Source organism: Plectropomus leopardus, chromosome 19, assembly GCF_026936395.1.
Source record: "Plectropomus leopardus strain MGB_pleo_1.0 chromosome 19, ASM2693639v1, whole genome shotgun sequence".
Taxonomy (NCBI): domain Eukaryota; kingdom Metazoa; phylum Chordata; class Actinopteri; order Perciformes; family Serranidae; genus Plectropomus; species Plectropomus leopardus.
The window spans coordinates 13,875,045-13,899,114 of NC_142194.1; the positions used below are offsets into that span (position 1 = coordinate 13,875,045).

Consider the following 24,070-nt stretch of genomic DNA (forward strand, 5'->3'; position numbering starts at 1 on the left):
TATTCACTGTTGTGCCTTCAGAATCAGTCAAAATAATGTAACATTTGCTTATTATATTATACAAATGCCTTGAGATATGACATACTTAATCATCCGTTACGGAATAAAGCTCCTTGTTTATTTTTATGTTTTATCATAGACTTTGTGTTTCACCTCCAGAAACTGGACTATGGTGGTAAAGTTACCCTCAAAAGAAAGACATATTTGTATTTTCTGTGGAAAAACTATACACATGGGAGAAAATACTTATCTCTGAGTGCACACAAGAGACGGTTTCAGTTCTTGGTAAATTATCAGTTTACTCTAAACCACATCATATCTCCAGCATGACACTTGACTGAATTAAAGACAGTTTATCTTGCTGCAGTTCTTCCGACAACCATTAACAGGAAATCCAAACAATGTGATCAGGAAATAAAGTTTGTCTTGCAGAACATTATTTGCCCTTTTGTACTTCCACTGACTTCAAGGAATCGTTCACCCGTATCCCTTTTTGTTTATCTTCCTGTTTAGCCTCAGTGGTATCCACTCATCTGGATCGTTTTGGTTTTATGTTCCTCTGGACCAGATATTCTGAATAATCTACAGATTTTGCTGCCAATAGTTTTCTTTTGATACTACACTTTTTTTCCGTCCACAGCAATGTCTGTGGGTTATCCAGAATATTGGCGACTGAATAGAGACGTTTAAGTTTAAAAGGCACAATCTTTCTGGACTTTGTGATATATGAGAAAAATAATAACAATAATAATAAAATAAAAGCTATATACATGGCTGGATACTATGGATAGGCGTAAACCTGCACAACACAAGAGTTTTTTGTCGACCACACAAAATCAAAACAATATTTATCAGTGTAATAAAAGGGGGTGTTTATGACAAATCCCTGAAAAAATGTGTCCTCAGAATCATTTCTACATATTTACAAACACAAATAATTATTAATTATTGTCTTGTGACAGTAGAGGCCTGCACATGATTTGGCGCCTTCCCAAAAACGTTGGTAAAAGTCTGTTACTTCATCCTTGTTCAGTAGCATCAGTCTTTTCCTCTGTATGTGATGTTTGTGAAAGTAGATGTAGCTCCTTTGTATAGAGGATTGTGTCCCTGTTGGTCAAATACACACAAAGACACATTAGGTAAGGTTTAGTTTCATTAACACAGAACAGAGATGCTTTCCCTCTTTTGGTTTAGTTTCTAGGAAAATCCAAAAACATGCACAATAGTAAATAAAAGTTGAAAACTGTAATAGCAACTCAATTTTATTCTCCATACATAATACCCATCCTATACACATATCACAACTATAATGTGTGGCTAACCGTGTGTTTTTATCTCCGTTACTAAGTGAGCATCTTAAAACTACTGTGATTCTTTGCGGTTTCAGGCCTTTGGGGTCTGGGTGTGTTTTTGAGGCCACAAAGAGGCCTGTTACCAGTAAAGGCTAATTAGCGTTAGCTAATTTAAACCCAGCCCTTCCGTTAGATGCCTTTTGTTCTGCTAGGAGTAACAGCATGCTACAAAAATAATAAAAAACATCTTCAGAGAGCAAGCGTGAGAGGCTGCGTGTGTGGCCTTTGGTGTGTGTGTGAAGGTGCCATGTTTTAAAAAAGAGAAAAATGTAAGTGTGTCCTTTAAAAAGAAAAAAAACAATCTAAATCGCAGTTTTAAACATTTTGTGCAGCCCCTGAACAGCACTTAACTTTCAATATTTGCGTTATATACAATACTCCACTACAAATGTCTGTCAGGTTAGGAATGACAACTAGAAAGCTACTGCTTACTTGGCATCTATTAGCTGCCCATTAATGTCGTGGGAGAGACTTTCTGTCATCGATACTCGTGCTTTTAGCTACAGTTAGCAATTCCTAAGGACAATTGAGCAGTTTGATGGGCCAGCTCCAATCCCATGTTGCTTTGCAGAACTGGCACAGAAGATTAATTATCAGAGCTTGGATAGCAAAACATGGAATTTACAAATCTAGATCAATCTGATCCCGATTATTTCTTTTTTAACATTTGGGCCCTGGAGACCACACAGACGTCCATTAATGTCTACCTCCTTTATCATTCTATCCCAAACTTACAGGAGAGTTTGTCTAGGAAAGTGTGAAACAAACCAAGGCCTGTACAGTAAAATCAAACACCAGCCAGCGGAGAGGGGCACGTGACTGTGGAAGCCTATGAATGCAAAAGCCTTAAGTAACGGGTGGGACATAATAAGTCTCGACTTTTTCCCACTCCGTTTGGGCATGCACTGCTCATAAGGCTTTTCTCTCCCTTTATTGCTGTTTGTTGTTTTTTGTTTGCTGGATTTTTTGCTTTTATTTGATGCTCCATGTTCAAATAAATTTCAAACCAACCAACCAAGTAAGCCGAGCTGGCAGCCAACGCTGAGATGAAGTTGGCTGCAGAGGCTTAGTGGGCAAGTCAACTACCAGACTGCTTAAGCACATGGGAATTCAAGGCCAAGTCCAAAGTCAGGCCATCAAAGCCCTCTTCAGCGCTGCTCAACAGGGAAGCCACTGGCTCTGCATTAACCCTTTGAAACCTGAGGAAGATGGCTCAAAATCTTTCAAAAACATGGGAAAAGAGCACAGAGCAACGGAAGAAGAAATGACCCAAAAGATAGCAAGAAATAAGTTAAAACTACAATAAAATTGCCTGAAAATGTATTTAAAAAATAAAGTTAAAAAAGGAAATGACCTGGAAAAAGTGCTTAAAAAATTTAAATAGTTTAAAAAAAAAATAAAAAAAAGAGGAAATGATCAGGAGAAAGTGCTTAAAATTGTAATAATTTAAAATTATTATTATATAATAAGATTCCTGTGGGGCCCTCAGTCATATGCTGACTCCTGAAATTCATTAAAACTTTGACAACCGCTGATCTAAATGACTGTTGACACCACCTTGATTCCTATCTTAGTGTTGAACAAACAGCACATTGGAACATTTACACACACGTCGCCTCACGCTAAATTCACTGACCGTGTCCCACTTGGCACGAGCACGTTCTTCCTCAAATTTTGCAAACTCCCGTCTGTCATGGATGGTGACCAGCAGTTTCCAGATAAGCAGGGTCGCCAAGCCGAGGAACAAGATGGCTCCTGCCACAGACATAAGCACCACTAAAATGTCTGGACCCTTGGGGCAGTCTGGATGGAAGGAAGGGGAGATAAAGGAGTGAGTAAAGTGGACACACACAGGAGGATAAGCCAGAGGAAGTCTGATTTCATAATGCTGTTTCCTCCCTGTCTCCACATGGTTTTGATGTTTTCTGCAGCTCATTCCTCCATTAAATGCTATCAGTGTGCTTCTGAACTCCTGAAAATAGTCATACGGACCCCTGTCATGCTGGTTCCTTCTAGCATGAAAGACAGGTGCTTTCTTAAGGTCATCAGATCTGATTCAAGAGAAGGAGGGCAGCATATCAGTGTTGAGCAAAAGGCGATAGGACTTTTAAATACCAAAGACCAGAGAGGAGGATGGGCTGAAGTGGAAAGTAGTAACCTCACACTGCCAGGCCACAAATCTCCCCTCCCTCATTGTGGTCTGGCAAAACTCAATAGGAATTTGATTTGCAAAGGAAATAGATGACTGACAGTACTCTTTCTTTTCACGAAAGCCTTCCTACACCAGACTGCTGGGATGAGACATTACTTGTTTCACCCTTCCTGGTCATTTTTCCCATCATTAGCCGTTCCGGAAAACTTTTTCCTAAATTAACCACCAAATGAGTACCGAGTAATAGGATGTTCAGTGCTGACTCATTTGTCATTTTATGTCTACAACATCTAGTTCAAATAGTTGTTTCAAGAAAAAAAAAAAACAGGCCACATCATCATCTCCTAGTAGTTCAAAGATTGGGTTAGCCCCTAGATTCCAGGCATAATTAATTCTCAGTGGATGTTTTCTAAACTGAAATCTTGTTTCAAAATTTAGATGGGGATATTTTCAACATAATTCAACATACACTTATTTTTTATGTTGCTAAAACACTTCCCCCATCACAGCAGTACATTGCTTAGCTTCTGTGGCAGTATTCCTGTCTGCTTCTCCAAACTGGCCAAATGGCAAACAGTTGTCTACTGCATGTCATACACTGACTATGGTTAAGCACCTCACACAAACCACAAAAATCCAAACAATAAATTGGCTTTGTGAGGCTAGGAGAATAAAGGTCAAGGTTATAAACGGTCATTTAAAGGCCTAGAAATCATGTTTTCTTAGTCAACACTTCACCGTGAGTGAGTTTTCAGGTTTTTCTGTTTTGTCTGTGCTCTTCTTACTGGTTTGAGGGGGCGGGACTCAGTTGTCACACATTTTTGTACACCTATCAGAGTAAGTATCTCTATTTGTGTTAAAGATCACAGGAAGCACGAACTGAAGTCTGGCAACAATTTACTTTCTTCATTGTAAGTAAAAAAAAGTCTCACCTTTACACCTGTAGCCACCTGTGATGAGAGCCAGCTGGTCCATATGTGTGTTTGTTTGTTAGCCTGAATATTTGTCTATATATCTGTCTGTCTGTCTGTGATCTCTACAGAACACACATGTGTGCATGGTGGTGTTGGGTACCGAAATGGGGTAACCGGGGTGAACTTTCACAGCCTACATCAAAGCTTTACTCCTTTTCCTCTCTCGTCATTGCTGTCCACTATTTCCTGCTCTTCAACTGACCCTTTTGATCCCTACAGCCGCCACCATTATGGTCTATATACAATTCATGTTAAGTCAGTGCTAAGTACTTTTTTCTGCAACATTATTTATTTACTTCTATATTTAAAAAAAAGGTTTAGTCAACTTCGCAGCATGTTTGTTTCCAAACCCTCCTCACCTATTTATTTTTTTCCTTTGTAACACAGCTTTGTATTTCCTTTTTAAAATGTTCTCTACCCCTTTCTTTTGCTTACTAAGTCTCCTCTCTCTCCCTCTCATGCTTTCATTTGGAGGATATGTAGAGTCAGCGTGTTCCAAGAGGAGCTGGGCAGCTGTTTATGACCCTCTTTGACACGGCGGGGTGCCCCGTGTTCAAGGCAAACTTTGGTGTGCTTCTCTGCTACCCAGTTGTGTCTAAATTAAACACACACATTCATTAAAGGCAGAGCCAGGGACAGACTTTCTCTGCGGGCACTGGTGGTTATTATAGGCTGTTTTACCACCCCACACTCTTTCAATTTGGCCACTTAACAAGCACATGAAGGGCATGCAGTGGGGATGTGACAACTTGTACTTGAGAGAAGAAAAACCAAATGATTTGCAAAAGCGAGGACGTTTGCTAGAATGGGGATGCTTTTGTGGTTGTTGATTTTATCCTTGTTATCTGTTCAGTTCTTGCACTTACTGTCTATCTGACATAGTTGCTTCCCTTATCTCCTCCACATATAATCTTGAACACCAGTCTCCCAGGAGAAAGTCCTGTGGTTGTTTGACCCATCCACCACCCCAAACATCTCCTTATGCAAATTTTTGCTATTCATATTGCTTTAGTCTTTACTTTCATCAGCACATTCATCACATGATCACAGCCCCCTGGATTTTGTAGGTTATATACACATTATTGGCTCATTCTGCTTTACCTTGTTTATCAAAGCACTTTTTAAACTCTGTTTTTAAAGGTGCTATATAAATTAAGTTATTATTATTATTACATGGGTTATATACGAATTATGGTGCATTACTCTTCGTGGGTATGCCCTTCAAACACAGCATGAGGACTGCCTCATCATTATATTACCTTCAACATCTCAAACTTGTCAGTAAACACCTGCCTAAGCAGACACTGAGCAGCATTAGCAATTATTTAGAATGGTGTTTATAGCCCAATGAATTTTGAATCCAATATTCGCTCCTCTTTTCGCTCTTAGTTTTGTTCTCATCAACTCCTAAGGGAAATATCCGTCTCTTTAGTGGCTAAAACCTCCACCATTTTCACTGATAGTTGCTATCTTTATGTGTTTCCAGTTGTTTTGGAGTGTACAAGTGTGTGTGTTTATAAGAGCTTTTTTGCTGCAAATTAATTGCCTGAAAATGAAGTTCATGACAGAGGTAATAGGCTTTAAAACCAAAACAATGAGCTGATGGACACTAAATTCTCTGTTCAGCAGAAGAGAAGTGCAGAGTTTGATGCTATTTCTCTGTGGATTTGTCACTAGGAGTGATCCCTTTCACAATACACATAATTATTTGATCCATTCATCAAAATAGAAAATATTGTTTAGCACGGCTGTACATATTTGTTTCTTGCGTGCATGTAGGGTGTTTTCTCTTACCTGGCTCTTCAGCGACATACAAGATAGACTTGCCACTGGCGTCTTCATAGTACTGGAAACGCTCCAAGCAATCATCCTCATCTTTGTAAGTGCAGTTCACAGCATTTGTGTCATGGAGCACTGTATGAAAAATTAAGAGAAATTGGTTGTTCGGTTATTTAAGACATGTATCTCTTCACTTGTTTTTGGTCAAACAGATGCCTAAAAATCTTCAGAATGCGATGAAACACAGAATTTGTGGTCTTGTTTGTGAGATCTGAACTGAGTTTTGTTAATTCTATAAAAGCTTGTCTTGAAGTCCAGGAGGAAGATTTCATAAAATTTATTAACACAAACATTTCCATTCACATGATGATTTAAGAGGAATTTTTGGTTGATAACAACTCACTTCCTAATAATGCACCTCATAAAGGGTTTAGAAGTAGTAACTAATATTAATAAATCATTCACTAGTGGTTCATAGATCTGTTAAAAGCCACTTATAAGAACAACTTCTAAGTTGCCAGATTGTAAAAAAAACTCTGGCTAGTGTTTGTCCTCCAGCATGATGACGATTATTTTGGCTTATTCGCAAGCCTTGAAGCAAGAGACGGTGATTTTTGAAATAAGAAATCACATATTCTTCCTCTTACAAATGAGAAGTGAAACAGTAAAACACACTTTAATACATCAGCAGTTATGATTTCAAAGTCTCACATAGTTGGCATGAACAGTATCTTATAGGGGTTGGCAGTGGTGGAGCAGTAAACTAGTCGTGGATGAAATGGCAGCTGCAGCAATATGGGAACACACAGTCATGTGACAGCAGTCAAGCCTGCATCCCTCCCACGTCGATGTCCAAGTCTTTCTCAACGCTCACCTCAAACAAGGCAATGTGTTGATGTGTTGACCAACACAATGGATTTATTGTTCATGTGCCGCCACAGAACTACTGTTGTAATTTTGGTGATTCCAGTTCCTGTTTTTATCACAGTAGCTAAAAAAAGGATGTAGATGTTCTATTAGGAATTGTGAAATGTGATATGCTGTTGTTGTTCACCGTTATGGTGTTTATATGTAATGTTAAATATCTTGTGCTGTCATTTATGTGCTCGGGTGTGTTGTCAGGGTAACCCAGGTGAAACCTGTGTTACGTAATCTAAACTACTCTCCGCAACTGTCCACCAACAACGTTAGATGTAGATATTTGGCTTAATTTAGGCTGTGATGTCAGGTGACCAAAATTCCATTTCAGGAGTCTAATGTCCGGTCAGTTTGCTAAGAGATGCTGTTGTTATTTGTCAGTTTTAGGTTGTCTTGTTAAATAACAAAAATCTGAAGTCCTGAAATCAACACATCAACACAAAATGTCATCATAGAGTGTGTTTATATGGACATGAATAATCCATTTATGGATGGGTTGTTGGAGTATCCCATTTATGTGTTTGAGCATGTAAACACAATATTCTTTCCATAAGAAACTCAAATATGCTGGCTAAAGTACTCTAAAAGAAACTGAGATGTGTACACAAAATGTGAATAACCTACTTTCTCTGTGCTCATCTACGATGATACTATGATACTATGATACTCTATGCTAATGTCCACAAAACATGGATTTTTAACGAATTGTGTGTCCAATGTCTTTCTGACGTCCGGTGCCAGCTGAGTCTCTGCATCTATCTTACATAATGACGAGTCAACGACTATTATAAAAGTTTGCAACTTATGCCATTATTTTTGGTCAGCTGGGTGTCTCACCTATTTCAGGCACAAGCACAATCTCATCCTTGCAGATCCGAGAGCAGGTGTTGTCCTCAAACAGCTTCCCCCTCTTGAAGTGTTTGCACTCCACACACTCCCTTTAGGAAGAGAAACAGCCATCAGGACATCAGCTCTTTTCTAACAGCATGCTAGACACCGACTCCCATATCTCTATGTGCAGACTCACTTCTTCATGGTGCAGGCGTCAGGGCAGGTTGGGCATTTGTCACACGTGGCCCCGTAAGCACCGGGCTGGGTGCACTCACAGGCCCCGCACACACACTGGCCCCTCCCGCTGCACAGCAGACCCAGGTTGGACATACAGGTGTCAGTACGTCTGGAGCAGTTACAGTTCTCACCCTGCCAGTCTGGTGCACACTGGCAGAAGCCACAGTTACAGACGCCATGACCTGGAAGAGAAATGAAAGGAGGGCGAGAAAAAACCCATTAATTAGCTCTGAGATAAAGCTACTTTGACAAAGCTTTCATAACATAGTTTACTGGTATAACTTCCAGCAGATGTAAGGGTGGTATATGGAGTAAAATTGTGAAAATGGAAGTAAACAAACAATAAAGGAGAAGAGGACAATGTGACTGACTGAAATTCTGTGTGACAAAGAGGGTGTGGTGAGAGTTGGGAAAGAGGAAAGAAAAGAGCTTTTGGCATGATTATAGTTTAATTTATTGTGTATTGTTTCAAACAACCAAAATTTCAATTTCTTTGGCTCCATTATGCCATAAAATGGAAAAGATTTGCACCATTTACCCCAAATTCAGGACCCCTTTGGAAATGCTGGAAACTCCAGTAGAATTTAAAACAAAGTTCTGTGGCTTTGAACAATGTTTGCTGGTCAGAGTGAGTTTGTAATGACCGGCTGCGGCTTGTTAAGAGCTTATGAGTGATTTTACCACAAGCCTGTGTCATAATTTTCTGTATTTTCCTGTTGGCATGATGTGTTTTAACTTCTTTTAAGAAACTGCATCATTCCTCTTTATTTCTAGGAATATCAATCGCCTTTGCTTTGGGTCTGCAAGTAACGATTATTGTTGATGAATTTGTCGATTTTTTTCTCAATTAATCAATAAGTTGTTTGATCTGTAATGTCAGAAAACTGATCACTGTTTCTCAAACCCTAAGAGGATGTCCTCAAATGTCTTGTTTTGTCAATAACCCAAAGATTTTCAGATTACTGTCATAGAAGAGTAAAAAAAGGAAAATATTCACATTTAAAAATCTGGAATCAGAGAACTTAGTAAAAAAAAACAAACAACAAAACTCAACCCAATTATTCCATTATTCAACTAATTTAATAGTTGACAACTAATCAATGAATTGCTGCAGCTCTACTTTTAACCCCTTTTGTTCAAACTCCATGCTGGCCTATTGAAAATCAAGCTAGCGTTACACGCTACCAGGTTTTCATCCAGTGGTGCAAGTTCAATTTTTCAAAATGACAGATGAGTGTTATGTCTTGCTATCACATTTTGTTGCCCTTTATGTCTGTAGCTCCTGAATTTTGATCCCAAACACTGGAAAGCAGAAGTCATGTTTCTGTAACTGTTACAGAGCTAAAACCCATTTCATTGTGTGTCTGTGGTGTCTGGAATACTTTTATTTTTGGCTGTATGATTCAGTGTGTGTGTGTGTGTGTGTGTGTGTGTGTGTGTGTGTGTGTGTGTGTGTGTGTGTGTGTGTGTATGTGTGTGACTTTGCGTCTATTGGTTTGTTGTTTTTCCATGTATCTATGTGTGATGTGTGCATGTAAGAGTGACAATGCAGAAAACATTGTGGGTTATTGCTGCAAAACAATACGCAGATAAACAATGAGACAGGAAGCTGCTGGGAACTGGATAAAGTATGATCCATGAACAAACTGTCATTACCACTTGACCACAAGACCGCTGGCTTTTAATTAGACCATTCTGTGGGGGGAAGAGCATGGACTATAGTCCTTGCTGTGAGTAAGGTATTTCAAGACAACAGCGGACTGTGCTGTACACACACAGTTCTCTCACACATGGCCCTTTTCTTACCAAACATGGGTTTATTTTTAGACTTATTACACCACACCAGCAAATGAGTAAGCAGAAAGGTATTTTCATGTTAATCTATGGTCTTTGGGGAATACAGCAAAAACATGTCTGTGTGAGAGCAGCAGAGGGGGGTTCAGTGATACATGATGTCTGATGTGATGATGCTTGAGGCAGTCTGTGCCAAAAAGTGTGCAATTAACAATGCTCAATTAAAATATCCTACAGTTTCAATACCAGATCACATATTACAATACTAATACGTAACTAAGAAGGATTGCCTACATGAAGTGGAATACTTGTGATAGACCTGTAAATTTTTCTCCATGATCCTTGTTCTTTTTGTCCTTTTCTTTGTGTCTGTGTTAATCTTGCCATCTTTACAGGAATAGTTAGAAATGTAGGGAAATACACTTATGCATTCTGGGTTTTTTTAATAAGTTAGAAAACTGATACCGCCACTCTAACTCAAGACCAGCCAGTATTCTTTTCTTAGCATAAAGACCAGAAACAGGGTGAAACAGATACAGTTTTCAAAATGGACAAATGAGATTTTATGTTTTAATTAGTGAGATTTAGAGATGCTAGTAGGTGAGTTTTTTTTACCTTTCTACTAGAGCTGGGCAATATATCAATATCTTATCAATATCATGATATAAAACTAGATAGCATCTTGGATTTGGATACAGTAATAACAGCTTTCACTACTATTGATCCATCTTGGATGTTGAGGTTGGTGAGGATCTTGGACCTTTCTGAGTCGGAAATCCGACTTCAGGTGGGAGATCCATTTAAAAACTGTGACTGGGAACTCGGACATTCTGACCTCCCAGTGCAAATCGAACAAACCATTGGACTAGTGCTGCCATAGTACAGGCAGAAAATGTGACAAGATGAGTGCAGACAGGAGTGCAAATGCCAGAGAGGAACTGGTGCCTAAAAAAAACAGCACATCAGCCGTCTGGCAATATTTTCGATGCAGATGTCATGGCACAGGCACAGGAACTGTGCAAGACTGATTAAAGAACTAAGTGCTCTTTAATACCTGCTTAGTTAATGCAAGTCATTATTGCAATATTCAACTTCATTATTCCCTATTTCCTCATTATTGGTGGAATTTATCATAAAATACATAATAAACATATAACCTCTAACTGTGAGAAATGAAAGCAAATGAACTACTATAAAACAGAGACTTACATCCATGGTTATGTATGGTCTAACGCCTCCTTTACACAGCTAATCCCACATTTAAAAGCTGCCCATAAGATCTCAATTACAAACATCCTCAGGGTAACATCATGTGTTTTGACTTGATGACATACTGTCTTTTAAAACACCAGGAGGAGGATCTTGAGGCTCTGAATTTAAGCTCTTAACAATTACCAAACAAACTCATTCCAACTGTTTAAAAAATCACAACCGCGAAGGAGAAACTTTGAGAAAAGTGAGAGTCCCCTCTGACCAGAGAGAGCTACCGTCATACTTAAAAAAGCTTTATTTGTGCACGAATCCTGTCGAACTCCGTGATATGAAAGCTCGGCTGGGCTGACAAAAACATACAACCTGAGCTTACACTCACACACGGTGCACACACTACACCGTATGTTTATTGGGAGTGGAGCCCATGTCCTGGGCAGAGGAGAGAGTTGTTATTGCATGTAATTCTTCCCAGATGAGGTGGGTGGCAAGTCAGTGTGGTGAAGGGTGACTGCCAACCCCGACTGCAAAGGTACACACTCTCTCTCTGAAACTCCACCACAGACACACACAAAGTTCTCGACAGTCAGGGGTCTATTTTTACATCCTTTATATTATGACCCTCATGCATTGTGTGTGATGCTGAAGTAATTTAAAAGGAGTAGTTTAATATTTTAGCAAATGCACTTATTTGCTTTCTTGCTTTCAAGAGTTAGATGAGATCAATATCACCCTCATGTCAGCCTGTTTTAAATGTATATAATACAATAAGAGGGTTAGCCTAGCTTAGCGTGCCATTAAAAATCCTGAAAACAGCTTTGTTTGGGATTTTCAAGAAGTCACTGCACAAGGTCAAAAGTTAGTGTGGCATACATAGCCTATCCTAATTCTAATTCTAATACTCATTCAGCTTCAGACATTCAGGCACTTAATTACAAAACAAGTTCATCATCTCTTACCTGAGCACAGTTCCCCCTTGTAGCGCAGACAGTTGAAGTCGTCACACTCACACAGCTTTCCCCAGACTTTTCCGAAGTCACTGCTGTGGCACACGCACTGGCCACACACACAGTCTCCACGGCCGCTGCAGATGGCAGACTGAGGTCCTCCAGAGCCTGAGGGTCCGCTGCAGCGGTCCTGCTCTGTGGGGTTATAGTCACCCTCTGCACACTCGCAGTGTGGCCCTAAGCGACCCGGGTGGCACTGGCAGATGCCGCACTCGTAGGTACCGTTGCCGTGGTTGCATTTGGGGCTGTTGGGCTGGGCTTTGTTCTGGCACTTGCAGTCACACTCAAAGGTGACGGTGATGGAGAGGGCGTCCTTGAAGCCCACAGGCTTAATGATGAAGGTTTTCTTCTTCTGTTTGGGGCAACCGCGAGCTCTGGCCTCCACACTGAAAGAGACCTGGGTAAGAGGAGAAAGTTGAAATTGTAACTTGTGGAAAGAAGTATTTGGTTCAAACTTATTTACAGCCCTGTCTGCTTGTCTTTTTCATGTGAAAGATTCTGTATACACACATTTTACAACAGATCAACGCTTCTGTATAACCCTGGTGTTGATTACGTAACATGTAAAAGCACTTTAATTGTTCAGTTAAAGCTCATTTAATAGCCGTTCATGTTGTCAGCATTGTCTAACAGCACAAAGCCCTGACACAGGGAATGCCTCCATATGTATTTAGTCAAAGTAATTGTTCATTCAGCGCTGCATCCAAATCTGGTAAATGTCCAAAAGTGGGCAGTTACTACATGTGGAGAGACAGCCATATATGGCAAAAATAACAGGGGCTGAGGCAGGGAGAAAGAAATGTTTGGAGGCCAAAAAATGTCACCTGGAGTGAGGAGAGAACGAGGAAAGGAGCCAGAGAAGCTGTGATAAAGCAAAAATGCAAAATAAAAGAGGAAAAGAGAACTCTATAAGCAGACAATTTGCTCTAAATGGAGTTGGCATAAGACAAATGGAAAGAAAAGAAAACATCAACTAAGGAGGACAAGCTCAGAAACAGTGCTGATACACTTTTTTTCCCATTATCTTTAACACCATGAGGAAATGGGGGAAATCCAACTTTAAAGACACGTATCAGCCAGAAGGGAAACGGAAAGAGACCAAAAATAGGGTGAAAAATAGTACATGGAACTAATATGTTATTTCTGCAATCAAGATATGATGATCAGCAGCCCCTGATAGATAGGAAATGTTGGCTAAGGGTGAAAAAGTTGATAAAAATGTTTTCTTGCAAACCTAACTTTGACCATTAGGGATGTCATGGTTCTCTAAATCCAAGCTTTGATTAGACTTTTGATTTTAAGGTTATGAATCCATTTAAATGTATTTATTTAACTTTTTTACAGTCATTGTTAAACTATCACATCTTGATTTGTAAAGATCAGTATATCAGTCTGCCCTGACAACTACCACAGCCATTTTTCAAAATATTTCTGTGATAGTGTGATATAACACTATAACACTTTAGTACCAGAATAAGGCTATATGGACAAATTTATATGATTTATTTAAAATGTAATACCAACAACTCACTTCACCGGTCAATTGGAAACAAAAAGAAGAGCCACTAAGTAGCAGAATGGTATCACACAAAGACAGCTTTAGTTTCCTCCACTAGATCTTTGCTTCACTAACAGAGCCTAAAAACTGTATTTTCTCTGTCAACAACGTGCTCGTTGTTTACATAACTCAAAGAGAAAGTAACATGTTGCAATGCTGGCGTACGGAAGCCCTAAGCGGACGTGTTTTTTTTTTTTTTTTTACAAGCCGTTTTCTCGATATAACGAGATATTATCTCGTTATAACAAGATATTATCTCGTTATCTCGAGAAAACGAACTTTGTTTTCCCGAGATATTAAGTCGTTATCTCGAGAAAACGAACTTTAGTTTTTTGGTTTGTTTTTTTAAACTTTATTGAATGAACGTCAGAAGAAGAAGTGGCGGGTGGATGATGTGACAGCAGGTGCCGTGCGGTGTTCAGCACGGACAATTGCGTGCAGGTTCTCGCCCCTGCACGTACCAAAAAGCACCGGAGCAACAGTATAATAATCTAGTTATGATTACTGATGAATTTGGGTGATGTGTTCCTGTAATTATCATCTTACCTTGCGCATTTGTCCGCGCTGAACACCGCACGGCACGTGCTGTCACATCATCCACCCGCCACTTCTTCTTCTGACATTCATTCAATAAAGTAAAAAAAAAAACAAAAACAAAAAAAAAACAAAGTTCGTTTTCTCGAGATAACGACTTAATATCTCGGGAAAACAAAGTTTGTTTTCTCGAGATAAGGAGATAATATCTTGTTATAACGAGATAATATCTCGTTATATCGAGAAAACGGCTTGTAAAAAAAAACAAAAAAACACGTCCGCTTAGGGCTTCCATACTGGCGACTTCATAAAGCCAGAACATTTTCCAGTTCTGTTGTTTCTCCTTCGTCTCTAACTTTGGCAGTGGCCATTGTGTCTCTAAAAGTGCTGTTTTTTGTTCTTTTGATGCACACTGGGGTGGTGGGTGTGGGGTGCTGGGGGATGGCCAATCCTGCTTTTGGTAACAGAAATCGAAAGCTCATTTCAATCAATTTTCAAGTTCGAGTCAAGATTGTGGCACCTATAGTGACCATACTGTGTATATACAGCAGCCTTTTAGCCTATTGTGCCAAAAAAAAACAGACGATATATATTTTTTATTTTTACAAACACTGCATCTTTACACTTGTGCAGCAATCTGCCTTATCTATACTTTCTACAGGATGTTGACCTTACTTTTAGAAAAAAAGAGAATAAGTGGATTTATCTCATCAAAGGTTAATTTCCTTACCATGGAAAAGTAAAACTTAAGAGATGAATGTGAGATGTGTCTTGTTGAGGAGAATGCTTTTTGTCATTTACCTCTGATAAAGTAAAGTGTAAGAGCACATAAAGGAATAACAACAACACAGGGGAGTTTTAACACTAGTAAATATGGATACAGCTGTCTTACAGCCAATTTAAACAACATCACAACACTGGTTTGGGGTCCTTGTTATAATTGGGATATACTGTATGTTATTTACAATTCATGAAAGTAAAATAACCACAGTGATGCAATAACCTGTGTTGAAGAAGACATTACCTCATTTCAAAGGCTCATGGGCCCAAACAGAAGGAGGGGTATGGACTGACCGTGTCTCCTATCTTGAGTCCAGAGCAGGACTTGAGGCCGGGGATGACCTCTCCGTTCAGACAGGTGGCATTGAAAGACAGGGACAGCTCCTCCGGGACACCTTGAAGTTCCAGCTCCACCTTGGAGCGGATTTTCTGGCAACAGCAATGAAGGAAAACAGCAGGAAACACATGCACATGTCAGGTTGTATAGGCGTGTGCCATGAGGCCAAAACTGCATGCTAATGTCATGCTTTAAAAGTGGTTATGCTGAGCCAAATCTAATACTCAGATCAGGAAAACCAAAATCCGACATTGCTGGTTGTTATGGGAAAAGAATAATGTACTTTTACAAGACAATCAAAATAATATCTTTATCCCAATCTGTGTGTATGACGCTTAATTTTACACTAAAGTTTTCAATGAATCCACCTGCTCTCTGCATAAAAAAACCCAGAATAAAACATAAACAATGAAACACAGCCAGGAGTCTTCCTCATTTGGTCAGCTTCACACTTCGGCCATTGTGGAATTACTAAGACTTTGGCTCGACTGCGTGTATGACTCAGACACTGTGGGTGTGTGTCAGCAAACACATGTCATCCCCTGAAACACTGTCTAGTCTAAAGTGTGTGTGTGTGTGTGTGTGTGTGTGTGTGTGTGTGTGTGTGTGTGTGTGTGTGTGTTACACTCACAGCGTAGGCGTTCAGTATGAGCTGAATAACATTGCCTGAGTCGTTGGACAACGTTCCTACTGTGGTGCCAGGAATCAGCTCACTGTAGTTCTACGTGACAGAAAGACAGACAGACTGGAAGACTGTTCTTGTGTGTTACAGTTAGTGAAACTATTAATAATAGTAGTATTAATAATAGTTAATCGCTATTAATGGCATATTTCAATTCCATTACTTTACATTTCAAAACAGTTACAAAGTCCACACTAACAAGGAGGAGCAATTTTTACCAGATTGTCTTGATTGGGAATCAAATGACTGTATAAAACTGTATGGGACTAACATAAAGGGGAGACTCATGGGTACCCACAAAACCCATTTTAATTTAGATATCTTGAGGTGAGAGGTCAAAAGACCCCTGTGAAATGGCCATGTTGTTTTCCATAGCCAAAATGTAGCCTGTTGTCTGTTGATATAGTGCATCGGTAAGCATTACGTGCATTTATATGTGTAGTCACAAAGCATTATGAAAGAGTTACGATTCACATAATGCATAATAGATGTGATCTTTATAGAAAGTGTTACCAAACTTTTTCTTTGTTATCCAGTTACAAAGGTGGACAGTTAAAGGCAGAACAAGTACAAAAAGGGAACAAGATGACAGTTACTTTGACTGTTACGAGATAACACTCTGGTTGCAGTGGGTTTACGGTATGAGATATCAGTTTCACCACAAATAATCATATAAAAAAGACCCTAATAAAGCAGAAGCATGTCATACTCTAACTCATGCCTACCCAATGTTCTCAAATTCTTGACCTATTTTTTCTTTTTAAACAATGAGTTCAAATTTAATATGCATTTCCCCAAATTCTCTGTAATTCCTGTGAATAGTTAACAGTTAAAATGTAAAAATGTTCCCAGTTTAGGAAAATCTTGCTGTGTCTGAACAGTGTATAACAGTGCTTCATACTGAGGTTCCATTCTTCCAATGCAGGATCCAAGAATCTCTGTTTAAAACCAGTGAGGTTTGGAGGACTTCAGCTCCAGTGTGTTCAAGATGAGATGATTACCGAGTTTCAGTTTCAGTTTAAAAACGTTTTGAACAAAGTCAAATGCTTGAACTGCAGAGCTGCTGACCTGGTACAGAGGAACCACCGGGTTGGTGACAGCAAAGATGAGATTGATGTTATTCTCCGACATCTTCTCTGTGATCAGAGCGAGAGATGGGTAATCCTGTGAGGCCAAACCGGACGGTGTGGTTAGCACACGCACACATAAACACTGAAATGTTCCTTTTCATGCTTTACCTGTTTAAACAAAGACTTTTATTGTCTCTACTACTCATACTGTTTCTGTCTACTGTCTGTGCACCAAACACGCACTTACAGGAGACACTAACCATGATGGTAGACATGCTGTACATGTTGTCAGAGTTGAGGTGGCACTGGCCATCGTTGGGCTGCACGATCCCAGCCAGGCGACCATCCAGAGCCACGTGAGTCTTAGCATCCGAGGTGAAGATCAGAAGGTGAGATGCACCGGGGCGCCAACCGATCTGCTCCTAATTTCCAACAACAAGCATTGACCGATTAACTTCTGTTTTAATTTCATCATCTAGTTCTTCTTTTGAAAATCATAAAATGTCTGATAAAAAAAGACTATAACAGATATGTGTGAGACAGCAAATGTCTCTCTCTACCTTGCACACAGCAGCCTGGATGATGGCATCAAAGCCTCCCTCTGGGGCATCTCGGTTCCTGGACACCATCTGCTTCTTCACTTCCTCTGTGAAGCGGCCCACCTCCTCCGTCAGGGACAGAACGTGTTTGTAACCGAACTGGGGCAGGCAGGTGGTGTTGATGCTGTCAGAGAAACAGAGATCAAATGATCAGAGTTCAGTAGAGCTGCTGTCAGCTTGTTCATTCATCTTAACTTCTGTATGCCATTGTAAAATATATGTTACCTCTACAAATTATCAGAAGCTGTACAATTATTGATTTGATACTTTATTAAAGGGGGGATAACCTGCTGTTAAATTAAAAATAATCAGGCTTATTGGTTTTGTATGTATTGTACTTATTATTTATACATAAAAAAATGACATGTAGTTTAAAAATACTACATAAATACATTTTTTAAATTTTGTTGTGTGACATATTAGCTGCAATTTTTAGACCTAGCTGCATTCATGCATTCATTTTTAAAGGTAAGCTTATATATTTTTGAACTAGGTACATTATCTACCCTGTTTTTGTGTTCGAGTGATTTTTGTGTAATTGGTCTAGTATTAAGCGACTGCTGCAGCTGCACCGAAATAAGCTGCAATGTAATTTCTATAGGCAGTTGTGCACTGTCATTTTACATCCACTTAAAGTGCTCCTTTTTGCTACTGACAGGCTAAGATCCTTATGATAAGTGTCTGGCAACATTATGGAAAGGATCTAAAAAAGAAATGAAACATTTTTTCTTACCTTCTGCTGATTGGGTCTGTTAATGTGTGTAACCAAGTCTCGATCAAGGAAAAAATCTTTCCGACTTTCCACATTGTCGAAATCAGCTAAATATTCAGCCATGACAGTGGAAATCATTGTACTGCAACACAACAAACTCTTCCAAGCTATCCTCTCTGCAACGCTGACTCCACACTTGTTCTTCCTGCAACAAGTCGCCTCTTGCGAGATTTCGGAGGGAGACTTCTTGAGCGGTACTTGGTCAACATAACTATCAAACCAGCAAAAGGTGAGAAAAAGCAATTCATTTCTCTGAAGGGTCTTTTTCGAAATGTTGTCAGAAACTTAAAATAACAATCTGAGCCTGTCAGTGGAAAAAACAAGCACTTTTAAAGGATGTAAAGTGACGGTGCACAGCTGCCCATGTGGCCTATTTTGCTCAGTGGCTTCAGCACTCTCTCACTCAATTCTGGACCAGTTTTAAAAGCTGTTTTTCTTAAGCAGAAATCTGTGGGAAAATAGGATCCATGTTGAAAAATACAGAAGTTTTCCTTTAAGCTAAATGCCAAGTGACATCTTGACATAACAGCTTTTCAATTCTACTATCATGTTAAAAAAGAAGACTAAGGCTGTGAGGCTGTACTTCGTCACAGCGATGCTTTGGACTTAATGCTAACATCAGCATTACTGACATGCTCATAATGACTCACATGCTGATGTTAAATATAACATTAGAATTCACCACTTTCATTTTGCAAGTTAGCATGCTACAATTAGCTTATTAGCACTAATCGCAAAGTACAGCTGAGTCTCATGAGAGTTTTACATTTACTTAAAACCGCAAATGTCAACCTCATGATGGCAGCAGTGGAAAAGTGGATCACCAAAGTCATCAGGAGTCATCTTCTAGGGGCAATGAATGTTTGTTAAAAAAAAAACAAGTAATTCAATAGTTCAATAGTCAGATTATAATAACCTGTTAATATTCATAACTTACAGTTCACTAATCCCCACAGATTTCGTTTCTATGTGTGTGAGGGTGTGTGCATTCAAATTCATTCGAATGAACAGCATATCATTTTAAATATGTTCAAACTTGATTAATGGAAAAAGTGACCGGCCATATCCCTACAGACTGTTTGGAACAGTTTACTTTTGGTTGGTCTGACTCTTCTGCGCTGCTTGTGGCCCCCGTCCCTGTATTACATATTACTGAACTGAAATTCTCCACTTGTCTTATCTTTTATCCAAACATTCCTAGAGGCTGGAACTCTGCAGACTGTGCATACAGCGGGAAAGTAAATGACCCCAAGAGACCTTAAACCACCAACCTCAGAGGGGCCTTTGGGCGAGGCTACAGCAGTTTGCATTGGGACGCTATTACTCTTCGGGCAGATTACCTGCAGCTGATTCAGAGCAGCTGACCAAGCACTAGGGAGCAACTGTAAGCCTTTAACAAGTGCTGTGACTCTTAGCCTGCTTGTATTTTTACTGTGCAACACTGTGTTTAAAGTTGCTCTCACAAAAATGACATCATCTGCATAATGAAGCTACTTCCCACATGCAGACATAAACATCCACTGAAATCAACACCAGTGGGTACCTATTAGGAATGCAAAACATTGTTAGGATATAGCCACTAAAAAAAAAACTTTCCATTACAAAGAAACCTGGATTCAGTTTATGTGCTTATGTACAGACAAAGAAATCTGTTTAAAGGGCCTGTTGTATTGTGCAAGATGGTTGAATAAAACACCCATGAGGGTGCAAATACTTTCTGATGCCAATCTCATTTGTGTTTTACCTGTAGCAGGGGTTTGTCACAGCCTCTTTGGGGGAGATGAACATGTAAGGCGAGAGCGGCTTGTCCACAAAAGCCCCAAAGCCCATGCGGAGGTTGCTGGTAGTGCGATTCATGGCCTCGGCTAGGCCCCTGCCCAGCGTTCTCAGGCGGAAGAGGTCATCGTTCATGGAGTAGGAGAGATCCATGAGGTAGTAAAGGTCCACAGGGTAGTCGTCTACCTGACGCACCTTCACTGTGAAGCGCTTAGCATCATCTTTAAGGTGAGATAAAGAAATACCTTTTTAAAGGTATGCTATGCAGGATTGTCAGGTACTTTTTGTAGAAATGCTTGGCAATGGAAACTAAAGTAAAAGAACTTTAATTTTGCATTTTGCCTCACTATATATGCATTGTTTTTTTTACATTGTCTCCTTCTGCTTATGGTCTGGCACCTGGTCACTACCTTTTTATTAAGTGCTGACCTCATCTGAGCATGCCCATAAGCGTTCCCAGTAAAGAAACTAAGAGTACAGAGTCTCTGCAGAAAAATACAATCGGTTGACTCTTCTTTTATGTGACTATGCTGGGGATAAATACGACTTGTAATAAACTGCACCAGTTGTGTCAGTATTTATAAATGGATGTTTGTAAATAGTTTTGCTGTAATAAAATGCTGACCCCATGACTTCCAATTCAAAAAGAAAATTCTCCTTTTTTTGGATTCTTTGGTCACCGTGGATGAGTGCACAAAAAACAAAGTTTTCTTTGAGAATTCAACTTTACATGGTGTCATTTGTTTACTTCTATTGTAACAATTGTATGTAATTCCCCTCTTAAAACAAAATCTCTCTACTGTGGTATGTCAGAAACTTTATCCCCATCAGTGGTGCAAAAAATGCAAACTCTGACGGTAAACCCCACCTGGCCTGAGGGTGATGTGTAATTTCTGAGGCTTTATCTGGGTGACGTCTTGCGTGGCCCCCGATGCCTTGTTGCTGAGGGGCCGGTCCTCGATCACCTGCAGTCTGCTGGTCGGAGACTCCATAGCTGATGGGGTACAGCCCGCTGCTACCAGGTTGCTCTTCAGATCACAACGGGAGGAACTGGCCACTCCCTGGCCGAAGTCCTTATGGAAGAGGCATTTTTCAAATTTAATACAGAAAAGCAGATTCAGCCTCCTTGCTGGTTCGGAAATACTTTAATGTGATAAAAATTCACTCAAACATTTTTTTATTTAAATAATTCCCATCTGTTATACAGCTGTGTTGAGAGAGATGGACATACTGGATTCATTTGAATGGGGAAGTCCAGAAATGGCTCAACATTATGTTTCTATCAAAAACATCTTCTAAAGTGAAGACACACTCCAACATATCTCCGACAAACTCTGGACTTACTGTATAAAGGCAAAGTCTCACAGTTCAACCAATACCTCTTGACATTAAGTCTCAGCAACAGTCACAGTGAAGTCATTCTGAGAAAATTTTACAGCTGAGTGAAATGTTGACTGTGTCAACTCCCAGTTTTACAATGTTAAATCATTGCGCTCATTATTTGAAACCAGAAAATATGACTTAATCCACATTTGGTTATAAAGTTTTGACCTGTCTTAAGTGCCAGGAATCAAAAACCTACACATTTTCAAATAACTAATGTGGGCAGTACATGTAAGTGAAGTGTGGTTAACTTCCCTCCATCTTACTCCCTGCTCATCTCTAAGCTCAAATCTGCTTTCTCTAAGGCTGTTGCTCAAACTACAGATTGTACTTATACATTTTCTTATGCCCACCACTACGGACACAAAGATTATAGAAACATATTGAGACTCGCCCCGTCTCTCTTATTCTCTCAAAGTCAGACTTAAACTATAAAACTAAGCAGTGCTGGTCAAATATAAACCAAGACTTTGTTACTGTATTGCTTATTTCTCACTTGAAAAGTTTTCAGTCATATTTTAGTGCACTGTTTAGCTGTTACCTGAGAATTTGTAAACAAGAAGGTTGAGCCACAATAATGCTTGTATTGTAAAAACTGAGATTAAATGGTATAATGAAGAAGTGCTGATTAGATTTAACCAAGATTCTCTAACTGTGTTGCCTATTTCTTGCCAATGTTTTTTTCAGAAACACATTTTAGTTTGCTGTTTAACTTTAATTCGAGATTGTGTATTTCCAGTCGGCCAAGCTTGCATTATGTCACCTACAAGAGGGAGAGTTTATTTGTCTGCCGTGGCGCAGTGCATTCTGGTAGTTGTAGGTTTTCCACCTCTTGCTTGCAAAAGCAAATGTCACAGCTCTTTATTCTCTTTATTCTTTGGTCATGTAGCACTAATTTCAAAAGTGTTTTCATTTTTCTACTCCATAAACAACCTAGTTTTATTAAAAGACCATCTTTCCAGCAGTGAAATATTTCTTTAACTTTATAATTTTCACCTAAATGATGTTCTCAGTTTAAAAAAACAACATATTTTCAACCAGATTACACGGCTGATGAGGAGATCTGTACCACCCTGCACCAGCAGCTCATTGCCTGAATGAAGTGAAGTGGAAAAGGAACCAACCTCCTGGAAGCACCACGCACAGCTGGGGTGAACAGCCAGACACTGCTTGCATGTGCTGGCCCCTCTCGAGGTGCAGACGTTTGAACCTGTAACCAAAAATTAGGTTAGTTTTTTCAAATGTACAGCAATTATTCAATGATAATGTTCACCTTGTTTATTCAAAATAAACCGATAATAATTCTATGAGATGTGGCATCAGAATTTTGGTTCATTTTTTGGCAAAAAAGATTAAGACTAAAAAGAACACGTTATATATAAAGTGTTTCTTTTAGGCATAGGCAGTATATCAATTTTATATGGTATCATTATATGAGGCTGGATATCATCTTAGATTTCGGATATCGTAATATCATAAATGTTGTCTTTTCTTGGTTTCAAAGGTTGCATCATAGTAAAGTGATGTCATTTTCTTCTTACTGGACTATTATTACTGTTCAGTTATTATCACTTAGTCACTAAATACACATTACTTATGATAATTTATTAAAAATACCACTGAGTAAATATTTTTTGAAAACACCAATGGTCAACCCTACAATATTTTCACATTATTAATGTATTTGGGCAAAATTATTGTGATATTGGATGTTTTTCCATATCATCCAGCCTTTGTTTGTTAAAGAAAATTTGATAATTAAACCTGTATTTCTTAACAGTTTGACCCATCTGAGACATTTCAGATGGATATATGATTAAAAGTTTTCATTCAATACATATGATGCGTCCTTGTGCATTCCCTCACTGACATAACTCTAATTTTTTCCTTAAATGCAGGGGAAAATTTCAGAAAAACAGCACATAAAACTTTAACTGTAGGCATATTGTACTGTCCAATGTAGAAGCATGCTGAGGACATCATTTTAAAGTCTAACTAGTTGAAAACTTGTCCCATGTGTCTCCCCCCTGCGAAATCTGGCACTGAAAAAAGTTCTACCGCAAAAACATGAAAACAACAACAACAACAGAAAATGCGATCTTACCGCAAACTCCTGTTATTCCCGTAAAGATGAAAACAGCCATCCATAGTATCCCTATTGCCGGGAGAGCACCCATCCTGGTGCGGGCTCTCTGAGAGGACGGAGCCTGCTGCCAACCAGCTCTGCTGGAGTAGAAAAGAGCAAGAAAAAAAATCATCTACAATCGACACAACTCCAAATAGAGTCAAATGTCTTAACACCACCCCCTCCTCTCCGCTCCGCATC

General features: G+C 39.3%; 1 protein-coding gene across 1 annotated transcript; it reads right to left on the reverse strand.

Annotated features, from left to right (window-relative positions):
• Window positions 1–279: 279 nt before the first annotated feature.
• Window positions 280–24,070, reverse strand: itgb3b (integrin beta 3b). The gene is made up of 15 exons (XM_042507450.2): window positions 23,849–24,070; window positions 22,869–22,954; window positions 21,230–21,434; window positions 20,330–20,582; window positions 17,775–17,937; window positions 17,475–17,636; window positions 17,213–17,308; window positions 16,094–16,183; window positions 15,420–15,554; window positions 12,206–12,650; window positions 8,203–8,425; window positions 8,013–8,113; window positions 6,273–6,392; window positions 2,989–3,155; window positions 280–1,107 (listed from the first exon to the last, which is right to left on the reverse strand). Exons 1-15 carry the CDS (start codon window positions 24,000–24,002, stop codon window positions 1,039–1,041), a joined length of 2,469 nt encoding a protein of 822 aa, XP_042363384.2. The 5' UTR covers window positions 24,003–24,070; the 3' UTR covers window positions 280–1,038.